General features: G+C 35.6%; 1 protein-coding gene across 6 annotated transcripts in view; it reads left to right on the forward strand.

The window, feature by feature from the left end:
- LOC109084704 (RNA binding protein fox-1 homolog 3-like) overlaps nucleotides 1–11,372 on the forward strand; it is a 200,661-nt gene extending 189,289 nt beyond the window's left edge. For 5 of the 6 annotated variants that reach the window (XM_042767928.1, XM_042767926.1, XM_042767927.1 and 2 more), the window contains one exon: nucleotides 588–666. In XM_042767928.1, the coding sequence (XP_042623862.1) occupies nucleotides 588–632 (45 nt within the window). In that variant the 3' untranslated portion in view covers nucleotides 633–666. Of the gene's footprint in view, nucleotides 1–587; nucleotides 667–7,662 lie in introns of those variants that run through there. The other variant, XM_042767925.1, reaches the window with a different exon arrangement.
- The last annotated feature ends 2,507 nt before the right edge of the window (nucleotides 11,373–13,879 follow it).

A 13,879-nucleotide genomic window follows, 5' to 3' on the forward strand; every position in this document is an offset into this window, starting at 1 on the left:
ACTGAGCCTGCTGAGAATGAAATGAATATCATTAAATCATATTTGACCAGTAGATCACAAGTAAAAAGTATTTAATAATGAGCCCCTCAGAGGGTTAGAGGGGAAAAAAAGTTAGTTTGCTTTGCTCTCTGTTAGAACAGAATTCATGCCACGTTTAAGGCGTGTGTATTTTGCACAGGGTCTTAGCTGAGTAGAACGGCCCATAGAGCCTTTGAAGTTTTTTGTATTTGGCAAGAGCAGAGTAGGGCATTACTGCACTCCGGTTAAGGAGAGGTCTGAGAAAATAGTGTGTGCGTGTTAGATGTCTCCAATCAGATCAACCTGAGGGCCAGACGGCCATGATGGAGAGGTTCGATACAAAGCGACTGATGAAATACACTGGGCTGTTTTAGTCGTTACCCGGTTGATCCATGAAGCTCTGAACTCTGACACCCACCTGAGTTAAAATTCACATTTTAATTTCATTCCAAATTTGAAACGATAAGCAAAGTGAGACAAAAGGGAAGAAAATTTCAACCACTGTTCACCCCAAAGAATCTATTTAACACTGATTGGGTCCTTTTTGTTTTTCATCTTTGATGTTGCAGGCTAGCCTTTACAGAGGAGGTTACAGTCGCTTCACACCCTACTAGAGAGAGAATCAATCCAAACAAACAAACAAACAAACAAACAACCCAAATGCCTCTACATTTGATAGAGCAAAACATCTCCGGGTCATTAGCGAACCTTCCCCGAACAGTCACATTTGGGCTAAAGCTCTTCTTATCAACCTGCAGTTATCCAGCATTTCTGTTGCTTGGCTATGGATTTTGAATCTGTTTTGTTTGTATTGAAATGTGTGGTCCGGTAGGGGAGGGGCTGAGTGACAGAGAGGAGTGGGGCCAGAGGGGTGCTGTCCAATGAGTTTTCTCATTTAGTCCCGCTGTAGATTTATGGGCATGAGCTCAGCTGATTTATGTGGACAGGGAGTGGGCCAGGAAGTGGCACAGCAATGAGCAACTTGAGCAAAACAACATCAGCGCTAGACTCGCATACGTATATTTGCAGTCTTTGCATTAAAGGCCCCACTGAACACCCACTTATTTGAAGTGACTGCTATTTATGAAAATATGAAAAGAAAAACCTCTAAGGTTTGCAAATGCTATCTGTAATCTACTAATATAGCCTTACTATTTTTTTCTCCAGTAAATATCAAAGGAAAATATGGATATAAACATTAATTTGAAAAGCTCCGTCTTTGAATGTTTACCAAAAATATATTGTAGTGGTGTTAAAAATTATAGTTAGCTACATGGACCCTTCATGAAGCATTTCAAGTAATTCTCTGTCACTCACACCCTCTTTAACTTTGACATACTGTTATATAACTCAATGAACATTTATTGTCTGTATGATTGCAATTCAATTTAAAATTTTAATTATTATGTCAAGTTATATTTCAACAAAAATATTCAATTTAAAAATATAAAAAAAAAATACATTTCAACAGATTTAAAAAAGATACACTTAATGTTATTTTAATATATATGTAATAATAAATTATTATTTTTTTAAATAGAATAAATTATTATTATTATTATTATTATTATTATTATTATTATTATTATTATTATGTATAAAGTAAAACATTTAAAAATAAAAAATAGAAAATAATCTATTATTAATTTTTAAAGCAGAAATAATAATAATAATAATTACAATAATAATAATTTAAGATTTTTTTTACAAAGCAATAAAATGAGCAAATCCGGTTACAGTTTCCTCATACGCAAATCTAATTTGATTATTTACAGGCAGAGATAACAATAACATATCTAACAATAACATAATCTTACAGTATAGTACATGTATTTTATTATGTTAACATATCTTTTTAATTCCTATTTTATACAAAACTTGTATGCAAACACATCTGCCTGTATCAAAGCACATATTCATGAAGGAAGGCCTCCAGCAAGGTTTCCTTCAGTTTTAATCTGTTAGATGTCACACAAGAGCATACACTTAATCAAGGCCGCTTCTGCTGCTCAGAAAGCATTCTGTAAATAAACATAGTGTGGTAATGTGGAAAGAGAGAACACTTCCCCACTACACGGTCTATTGCACCCTCTAGCTGATGAGATGTCCAGAATCCCACTGCAACAACAGAGATGATAGGGGAAGCAATTACCGCTCATTGCTGAAATCTCCATCACACTTGGAAGACACAGTCCGCTTAAAAATAACTTTTAATATAATTTTAGCTAACAAAAGATACAGAGATATTACAGGCTATATGTATTTATAAATTGAAAATAAAAAATAAAACATTCCACATCCCTTGGGAAAATGTACCAGTTATGATGTTCATGGTCCAGCATTAATTTTTCTTTTGAGTTAAGTGTTATAGCCATAGATCTTCAGCACATTATTGGTCAAGTCCAAAATGTATGTAGAGAGGAGGCCAGCCTAAGAATTCCTAATAGTTGGGGGAAGATTAATGTTAAAGTGTAGGGAAACGATTAAGAAAGAGACAAATGTATCTAATGAATCAAGTAAGAATAAATATATTCAATTATAAATATATTCTCACAGAAATATAATAAATATGTGTATTCAAACTATTCAAAAGTTTGGGGGTTGGTAAGGAGTTTTTGAAAGAAGTTTCTACTGTGCACCAAGTGTTTATATAATAAAAATACATTAAAATAGTAATATTGTGAAATATCATTCCAGTTGTTTTCTATTTTAATATACTTTAAAAAGTCATTTTTAAAAGCAGAATTTTCAGCAACCACCACTTCCGTCTTCAGTGTCACATGATCCTTCAGAAATCGTTCTAATATGCTGATAACATTAACAAGTAACATTTCTTATTATCAGTGTTGAAAACAGTTGTTCTACTTAATATTTTTGTGGAAACTGTGACATATTTCATGATCATTTGGTGAATATTAAGTTCAAAAGAACAGAATTTATTTGAAATAGAATTTGTTCTAATTTCTAAATGTATTAACTGTCACCTTTGATCAGTTGAATGCGTCCTTGCTGAAAAGAAAATATTAATTTAAAATAAAATCTACTATAATACAAATAAATTCACCCGGACTTTAATTAAGTTTAAAAAAAATGGCCTGTATTTGATCTTTTTGGAAAATGTAAAAATGTAAAATGTTGAAAGCTCTCAATCTAGATATATCATATCTGTTTTTATAAAGATCCAGGCATATGCTCCTTAACATTCTTTTCTCAATGGAGAAGCACTTTTGCTCTAAGATGAGAGATTTTCCCCCAAGGTGACATTCCCGAGGCCCAGCACTTTATACAGGGCCTGTGATAAGACATGCCAGGCCTTTAGAAAAGAGTGAGAGGAAGAATGAGAGAGAAAGAGTTGGAGGTGGCAGTAATCCTCCCAGTGAAATAGGGCCTACCTCGTTTCCTAGTTCCTCAGGGCGTTGATCATGTCCTCGTGTCTCACACACACACACACACGGCCCAGTAAATAGCAGCCTGCACCCCTCAAATGGAATTGTAAGGGTGGAGTTATAGAAGAAGGGGAAAGAAACCAGGGTAGAGAGGCAGCATCCAAAGTAATTTACTCCACAGATTAAAGATAACAGCATTGAGTCAATAACCACTGATCTCATTTGGAGATACACTAGGCCAGCCAGGCGCGTGGCACAGCCGTTCTGCTCAGTCTATTACCATAGCTGTTGTGGCTGCCTCTCTAGACACACTGTTCTCCTGTGAGTGTGAAATCACAGCAGCCTATTGTAAAACATAGATTAGATGCATTGCTTTTTTCTACCTTTGTAGGGAGAAATCTACAGCGCAACATAATATTTCACCTAAACAAATGTGTCCTTGCTCCCCTGTGCAGCATGCGGTTCACTTGGATCTAAGAAAATGGCAAAACAAAAAATTGTTTAGGGAGCTGTACAACGGCAAAATCTGGGCAGGTGCCAGAGCAAACAGGAGTTTAAAGACGTATTTCAGCCAAAAATGAAAATAATATAAATTTCTTTCTTCTGCTGAACAAAAAAGAAGATATTTTGAAGAAAGGTGGTAAACAAACAATTTCCGGTAGCCATTGTCTTCCATAGCATTTTTTCTTACTATGGAAGTCAATGGCTACCGGCAACTCTTTGGCTACCAACAGTCAATGTCTTCTTTTGTGTCAAACAAGAAAGAAATTCAAACAGGTTTGGAACAACTTGAGTAAATGATATGGTTTATTATGGTTTTCTTGAAACATCCAAACTAATGTTTACCAGAAACCAAAATGCAAAAGCTAAAATCTCCTCTGTGGGAATGGAATACCAGTGTTATTCATGCACTGTAAATAACATTTTGATTTTGTTTTCTCTATTCAAGTTTATTTTTCTTTACATTTTTATTATGTCTGACTTTGAACAATGTGTTGTTGGTGTGTATCAATTTGAAAATGAAAAACAAGACAGGTGTGACATGAAAACATTACCACTGTGTGTTAAACATACAAAGTACAAAGTCCTTTCTTTTATAAACTTACTATACACCCTTAATAATATTATGTGGTGACATTTTTATATAATAGAATATAATAAGCTTTAAATCAAAATTGTTTATACCTTTTCTGAGGAGAGAAGAGAGAGCATATTATGTCCAGATGTGAGTCAATAACTCTGTGCTGTGTGTTGTTGAGCTGTTTAAATTTGTCCTTTTTCCATACATCGGGAGGATATTTACGCTGCCCTCTGACCTCAGTTTCATTTATGTGGGAGACACAATTTTAATTGACTGAGTTGCATTCACATTTTCTGAAGCAGTTTTACCTAGTGGTGATTTATGAGCCTTTTTGAAATAAAATATGCATTGGGTTCAGTGCTTCCAGCCACACATTAAGTTAGTTCTAAAACACGTTTAGTTTGACCGTATAAACCAAGCTTTGTCTTGTTAAATATCTATGCAGAACTATAAATTAATCTGATTGAGTTAATTCATGCAAAAGACTATCATATTCTTGACTAAGGCATTTCCATCTCTATTTCAGACAATTAAACTAATCAAGCAACTATATTAGGACTCAATCACCCATTTATTTAATTCCAGCATTTAGGCAGAGAGAGAAAACACCGTGCTGAGCATGAAATGACTGCTGAGGAGACAGTTTGTAGTCATCTAAACGAATGTGTGAGCTTGCAGATTGACAAGATGGAAGTCTCTGTCTTGCATGGACGCCGCAGTGGGCCATTAAAAGATTGCCTGTTTAATTAGCTCTGTTAATGCAGTGATTTAGAAGATGGCACCCTGGGCCAAGGGCCAGTCCACATAGCAGCAGATTTTCATCTCTCTCAATTTGATGGCACAAATGTTAATTTACTGAGAGGTCTGTTTTAGGGTGCTAACAGAATGGAGTATAAGCTAAAAAACTATTTTGTTTTGCATTTATCTATTCATTTATTTATTTATTTATTTAATGAAACGTTACATTGAAGTTAATAATGTAATACAATTGTTTATTTTACGTGCTTAATGCAAATGCGTAACTAGCATAGAATTATGTCAATAATAGACTCAAACTGGGTCACACCGGACAATAATGCAATTTAATATTATATCTGCTGTTACCTCATTAACTTTCTGTCATTTAAAATTGTGTCTGTTCCATTAGCTGTCTCATTGTGCAATTTTCTTCTGTCAGGGGATTTTTAAAAAATAATAAAAAAAAATAAGCAAAAACTGTACTCTTTGTACATAATACTCTATATTAATATATGTGAGCAAATATCGCAGTCATTTTTATATGTATAACCTAGTATTAAATGTGTACTTGCTGTCCATTTCATGTAGGCTTACATTGTGAAATTTGCAGCTTATATGAATCGCCTCATCTGTTAAAATCCAACTGATACATTCTGCTCTCGCATAGACATTAGTCTGTGGACTTCAAGATTCAGTAGTTAAAGCTACAGTATGTACATAAAAAAGTAATACTTAGCCATTTTTGTGTCTAAATAAAAGGAAAATTATGACTATCTGTGTTTAGTGTTCTCTGTTTTGCTAGACTTTATACTTATGGATGTATATTCAGTAATATTTATTTTTTAATTGTAATGTTATATATTTTAAATGTTTATATATATATATATATATATATATATATATATATATATATATATATATATATATATATATATATATATATATATATATATATATATATAGTATAAAATATTTTGCTGCAGTAGCTGTCAGTTTTGTCACTTACATAGTAGATAGCACTTGGATGTCGAAAAGGAGACTTAGCATGTATCATGTTACAAGTGTCTTTGGCTTCCATCGACATGGCTGACCACCAACAGTTTTACGTCTCCCTCAGTCGATTTTTGTTCATGTTTGTCAAGCAAAAACTTGGAGCCTCCCATGTCTATTCCAGAGATATTACGCCCCGAGCAGATAACAGAGGCCCATCGTTGGGCATGATCAGTATGCCGGAGCACATCTGTGTGCCCCTCCAGGGATGGGTGAAGAACTACAAAGTCATCTTAAAATTAAAGCCAACCCGCTCCCTCTTCTGGGGCTCCTCCATGTGGCACCACATCTCCCTGAATTAGAGAGCTTCTGTCAGGATGAGAGCCCCCAGGACATTCCGGAATCTCCTCCTCCTCTTCCTCTCTTTCTGCTTTTCTCTTCCTGTCCAGTGGACGTCTTTTCAGCTCAGTGTCGAACAGCCTCCTCAGACTTCAACGATATCTCCAAGCTTCTGATCAATCCAGTTCACTCATTATGCTAAAAATTTAGTAGAAGCTCTCCCTGCTGAGCCCTATTTTCACTCCAGTTACTCTAATCCGGGATTTGGGGGGATAATTCCACAATGTGTGTTTAGCGTTACACCCAAGGATTGTTTCTGATATTGAGCCGGTGCATGGAAGATAATGTAATCAGAATATATTTTCCTTCTACATGATTTGCATTTTTATTGTGTAATTAGTTTATTTTAGATCATGCAAGTCCAAAAGTCTGAGATCACAGTGAAGATCTAGGATTCAGAATCTAATTTAAACCTGGAAAAGTTTCAGTGATGTAAAATCAATATTTCAGATTCTGCAGTATTTATTGTGACACTGATCATGTGACCTCTGTACATATTATTTTAGATTTTAGCTGAATGTGCTTATAATTTGTAATGTAAAGTTTCAAATACATACATACATAGGAATTTTTCCTTCAAAATTTGCTTAGTATAATTGTAATGGAATGGAATATGCATATATATATATATATATATATATATATATATATATATATATATATATATATATATATATATATATATATATATACTGTATATAAATTTTTTTCTGTTGAATTTTTCCTTCTAATCGTTATGCTGATAATATAATTTGAAGTTGAAAATTTGTAATGGAAAATTAAAAAAAAATAAATCATGAATAAATGTTGTTATTATTATTAATATTAACATTGTTTAATATGAATCATTCAGTTGATTTTTTTTCTTCAAATTTTCATCCTTAAAACGTTGAATGGAAATGTATTAATTTATTAAAATGCAAAAAGAAGCATTTTCACTAATGGTCTCAGACTTTTGGGCCCCACTGTATGTGCATGTTAAAGACATGCACCTCAACAGTATACAATGCAAATTAACTCATGTTTTCTCTATTTCTTTTGCATTTCTAGTAAATATAAAGAAAGAAGACAATGGAGAAGAGCATCAGCTAAAAAGGAACAAAAAGGACAAAGGAAGAAAAGTGTCAATGAAAAAAAAACACAAAAAGAAGTTAAGAGGAAATCCTTCCACCGAGGCTGTTAGGAGAAGGCATTATATATCTCTGTGGGGATGTGAGACTGACGCAGTCAAGCTGTGGATGAAAAGAGGGGCTTAGCTTTCACCTGGGACAGCCTTTCGGGGTGGAGGAGAAGAGGAGAGGTCATCATAAAACTTTTTATTTTTCTAAACTTTTTTAAGTTTATGGTTTCAAAAAGATGAGTGTATATATCTATATAGCGATATATATGTATGTATAAATATGTTACAAAAAAAGAAGCGAAAAAAATAGTACAAAACTAGTAACAGAGTGATGAATTAGTGCTGTAGGAGGGGGATGGGGGTGTACCACCCACCCCCCTCCCACCGCAGACCTCCTTGTCCGGCCTTTCGCTAGGAGGGTCAAGGGTGCCGGGAGAGGCTAAAGACCCACCAGACACGATTCCATGTGGCCCCTCTTCATCCAATGCCCTTGAATATATGGCACAGCTGGGTCTTCCATTAGTAGGTTTATGTCATGGGTAGAACTGCATTGCTTACTTGGGGAAAAAGGCCTTTAGTCGCTAACATAGGGAGCTGTTATTCATCCCGTTTAGATGTAAGCAGACAAACTTGCATGGGACTCCAAATTTCAGTCTTACAGTACATCAGGTTGCTATTCAGGTGTCGCATGGAACGGGGCAAGAGAAGACACTGTAAATAAACCATCAGAGCCCAGTCTGTCTGAAGTAGGGAATGCACTGTCATCCCGCTGTTGTTTGTAGCACAATACGAAAGGTTTTACTGGGATGTGTGCGTGTGCGTGTGTGCGTTCTTGTGTGCGAGTGGTTACGGGCGGAAGGGGGCTTTATAGAGTCGTGTTGGGTCGCGGCGACCCCAGAGCCCAGGGCTACCAAAAAGCATTTCATTGTAGTGTTGTGGAGGTGGCCGTGCTGTGTAGTAAACACTTTTGTATGTGGTGTCATGAGGCTACAAATTAAGAAAATTGGAGCAGTCTTCTCGGTATTGTCACGGGAGTTTCACTATCCATCTTGAAAATGGGTTCCTGCCCACTGCAAGGTGGAAAACAACGTGCCAGTTTAGTCATATGGTTGCGAGCAAAGTTTTATTAAAGATCGATTACCTTTATACTTCTAATGAGCTCCATTTCAGTGACACATCCTTATATATTTAAACGTTGTACTAATTACATGCTGCTCAGCGTGGTCAACGTCGATTGTAGCCATTTACTAATGTTGTATTATTGTATTACCACTATGAAAAACATTTATATATGGATATATCTATTTGTGACTTTGCGACCCTTCAAAAAGGATTGTATTTTTTTTTTTTTTTTTTTTTGATGGTGGTGGTCCAGGTTTATTTTCGGCGGCGATTTATGCAAGTACTGAGTGATTTTCACTTGTGTGGCGTTGTTTCTGTTCATCTGTATCTTTGGTTCAGCTATTGAATGTAATTCAACTTTTTATGTACGTCTTTGTTTTTTAAGCAGTACTTTGTAAATGTGGACATGGTAAACCAAGTCTTTGTTCAGAAGCCGGACCTGACGGAGATATTGTACGGTCCAGCTGACACCTCTCTTTTATAACAGGAGCACTCCAGCTGGCCGACGGACATTATCATGACCCTGCAGGATTATGGCAGAAAAGACATAAAACGATTGGATGAGACAGAGCAGAATTATGCTCTTTGGTTTTTATTGACATCCACTTTCCTTTGTTGTTTTTTCTCTTTATGCAAATGGTGAACAGTTGACCCACATTCAAAAGAGGTGTCACTCTATAATCGATGATGAACAGCAGTATGTTATCCTGGGAAAGAAATGCACTGTAAAAAAAAAATGTTGTTGAGTTGCCTAAAAATGTGCTTCGTTTGTTAGCATCTAAATTTACTGGTTTTATTCAGGTCAACATTTTTGTATTTAACAGGACTGAATCAACCTGACTACATTAGGTTACTCCAATGAAAGCAAGTGGGTCAGACCAGGAAGAAATGTGTCTATAAAATAACAACTGCACGTTTTCCTGCTTTTTACAGTGTGTATTTTGGCTCAGTGAGAAGGAATGGTACATTTAATAGATAGCCCACCTCTACAGACAGCATTCCCAAGCTTTGCAAAATCATGCGCTTCCTCGGACTCAGGTGTTACATGACAGAACTGATGTGTTCCCTTCCATAGGTAATGATGTTACTCTTTCTTGCTGCATTTTTCCTCTCAGAACAAAACTTTATTTTCTACAAAACTGGTGACTCCTATCTCAGTGACTGTACTACTTTGTTACCCGAAGGATCATGGAAAACAGTTTGGTGGGTCAGATAGCGACGGGAACTTCAGTGAAGACGTGTTGTTTCAGGGACTCTAAAATCCAAGTGACAGATTCTGCTCTGGAAGAGATTGTGACTGAACAACTTAACAAAAAGATGTCAATTCTACAGAGATCTGAGACCTCTGGGTTTATTTCTTTGCTTTAGTCCGTATGAGACATTACTTGTTTACATGTCCTGGTTTTTTTGACCTTGCTGTGAGGTATATATCAGCTTTTGCACTGTATTCTTTGGCTTGTTGTCTTCCCTCTACTCTCTGTTTCCTCTCAAACAGCCCATTAACCTGAGCACCAAAGTCATTCACCGTCTTCCTCAACCCAAAGCAGAGAACCAATGCAAACTGTAGTCTGCTTATAGTCTATTGTCAGAACAAGGAAACTCAAGCGCATGTATCTGCCATTTGTTCCTCCAGCCGAAACATCCTTCAAATCTACACTGGTCGTCTGCTCTAGATATTAGGGCAGGTGTAAGACCAGCTATGCAGCTCACCTGTGTCTGCACAGTTCCCTTGAACTTCATTCAAACACAGTCAAGCCAATGGAAACAACAAACTTATCTTGGCAATTGCTTTTCCCAACTAAAAAAAGGAAAAAAACGAACTCCTGCCATCATGAATTTTCTCATCGTCATTGCCAGATCCCTGAAGCACAAGAGTTTGAATGGAAGTCATGTTAGTTGTCTCAGTGATAGTTACACTCCATGTAGAGAGTGTGTGTGTGTGTGTGTGTGTGTGTGTGTGTGTGTGTGTGTGTGTGTGTGTGTGTGTGTGTGTGTGTGTGTGTGTGTGTGTGTGTGTGTGTGAGTGTGAGTGTGAGTGTGTGTGCATGCATGTACATGTGTGTGCTTCCAGCCCCATTGTTTTCTACTGAAAATATACAAAAGCTACTTCCTCTGTCATCTCAATATAAAATGTATTATATTAAAGGTTCTCTTCATGTGCAACACAAGCTCTACACAACAACAAATCTATCATTTGGGTTTTTCTTTTGTTTTCATTTTCTCTCATTCTTTTTCAAATTTTGAAGTTGTTACAAATACATAAGCGTAAAAAAAAAACAATAAAGAAAAAAAAAAGAAACCAATATAAAGTATTCTATTTAAAATGAAATGACGAAACTTCTGCTGTCCTGGATCTGTACTCTAAATTTCAGTTTCCTTTCTGTATGCATCCAGTGTGCTTCAAACAACCAGTACTGTTTATTAATGAAATCATTATATTATTATGATTATGATTATTATTATTACTATCATGATTAATATGGTTATAAATAAATATTTCTTTCTTCAATAACAGAGACTCAAATCTCTGAGCTTGGCTTCTGAATTATGAGGGCATTTACTCTACATGTACACTAAACATACTTTATATAACGTAGTAGAATATACACTGTTTATCGGAGCTCACTCATTGTTTTCATAACTTATCATAGTCAAAGACAGACAAAGTACATTCTATAAACTCATGTTGATTAATACAAAACTAGCTCATTGAAGGGATTGTACCAACTTTGATTAGTTAATTGTTATTGAAGTATAATGCTAAGATAAAGACAAACTTATGCACTCATTAAGACAGCTACTTGTTTTGTTTTGGATTTAATTGGTATTTTAAAAAAGTAAATGAGTCAATGCCTCACTCATTAAGGTCCTGAATGGATGAGTGTTTTTAATGAATCCGTTGAATAAATTATTAAATGACTCACTCATAAAGATGGTGAAATGTTTCATCCTGAATGAATCAATTTGTTTGAAAGAATCAGATGAATGTATGATTCAAATGACTCACTCGTAAAGACAGTCATTTGTCATCACCCATTGTTGTGCTTATATAACCTGCAGAAAGAGTCGCTGAAAAAATCCCATTATTAATACACAAACTGAGTAGGAACAACAACAGGGATAATGTAGAACAACATAAATTAGATACTTTTTGTTCAAATCTCAAGAGGGTATGTCTTTAAGTTCTATTATGTCCTTTCTCTCTTTTTTCAGACATTTGCCACTAAAGGTGTTGGTTCTTAAATACAGCAAATTAAATATTAACAATGACTGACTGGAAATAAATGCCATTTAAAAAGTAACATTTGACCTTCCAAAAGAGCTGCTGAAAAATATTCGACCCGATTTGTCGTTGTAGGTCCTCTGGTATGTATCACTGCCAGTGTTTAGTTGTAGAATTGAGAGTGAAAGGGATGATGGGAGTTCTAGGCCAATTTGTCTTTGTTCCCTTAGGGCCACAAGACAAAGTGGTCCTGTCCATCTCCACAATGATCATTTACCTACACAAAGCAAACGCACCATCGATCCTACTCGCACCCTACAAAACAGCACAAAGATGTTCACATACCTACGCTAACGAACAGCTTTCCACCTCCAGCATTGATCCCATGGTTCAGTACTTTGTCATCCCCTTATTACATAGGCTATGAAAGGACTCGTCCAATCAAAAAAGACTTTACACCTTGTCTGGAGGTCACCAGAGGAACCTCTTGGAAAAGGAACAAATAAGAAGATTGTTCTGGAAGAACAATAGAAAGAGGCACAAAGCTTTAGTTTTATCTCTTTGTCTCTTTCAAATGACAGTATTTTTATTTATCAAAGAAAGAAGTCAAACTCTTATCTGATTTGAAATGCAAACCTGCATGATCCAGCTTCGGCAATATGGAACAGGAAAGAAAGGAAAATGTACCATTTAAAGGAAAAAATCCAGTCACACTTAAGCACACACCTTCACAAATACAAGTTTTTTCACGTCAAAATGTTTTAAACAAATAGCAGAATTAAGAACAGAGGGGCAGTTCAAGCATCTTGGCATTTCTCCATCCCTTCCTGCGCAAGAAAACCAAATAAAAACAGCTCCACAAAGAATTTTGCATCCAGTCATCTAAATCCCACTGTCACCTTTGCCTATGTAGAAATCATCCATTCATGGCCTGGTTGAAGAGTTGGTTCACTCTGGCCTTACATTGTGACTGACAGTCATGACAAGCAAAGTTTCAGACACTACCCTAACCTGCCAGCGGGAGACAAAAGCCACTATTCCCAGGATGAAAGCTATTAAGAGTACATGCTAGCTTGCCCCCTCTGCTCTGCAAGACTTGTGTTAATTACACATGAATATCGCATGTAACAACAGGCTATATCCTTTCATCTGAGCTTGGCGCAAGAGAGAGCCAAGCAACGGAAGAGAGAAAAAATGGCAGAGCATTAATACTAATCATTGGTGCGGTAAATTAATTTTGGATTGCTTCTCTGGGTTCGTACAAAATTGTTTTGTTGAGGGGAAAAAGGAGATTAAAGCTTTAATTATACTTGGTAATTCATTCCACAAAATAAATCCCCCCTTTTTAAAGGGTCTCTTTCGATGCGGTAATGTGGTGTCTGTCACAAGGCAGGGTTATAATGAGACCCAGCAGACGAGGTGTTCACCCATTTCTCATTTTAAATTGAGCAGTTAAGAGTTTTACAAGTAATTGAATTTTTTGAATTATTTTAAGGATTCAAATATATATAAACATCATTGGAAAATAAAGACGTTTTAAAAATATATATATACATTTATGAAAGTAACATTTTTCAAGGAATAGAAATAAAATAATTGTTGGCTTACTATGAAATCCATCCATTTTCACAAAACACATTTTTGGCTAGTATAAAAATTTGGGTGTTCATTTTTCTTTTTACAAAATTAGAAAACACTTCCAAAAATAAGTGGGTCATTGTTTCTTTCAATGTGATGGCAAAAGGAGCAATTGTGTAAAATACTATCATTAAACTTTACAAATTATATAATTTACTGAGTAA

The sequence above is a fragment of the Cyprinus carpio genome, chromosome A12 (assembly GCF_018340385.1).
Source record: "Cyprinus carpio isolate SPL01 chromosome A12, ASM1834038v1, whole genome shotgun sequence".
Classification (NCBI taxonomy): Eukaryota; Metazoa; Chordata; class Actinopteri; order Cypriniformes; family Cyprinidae; genus Cyprinus; species Cyprinus carpio.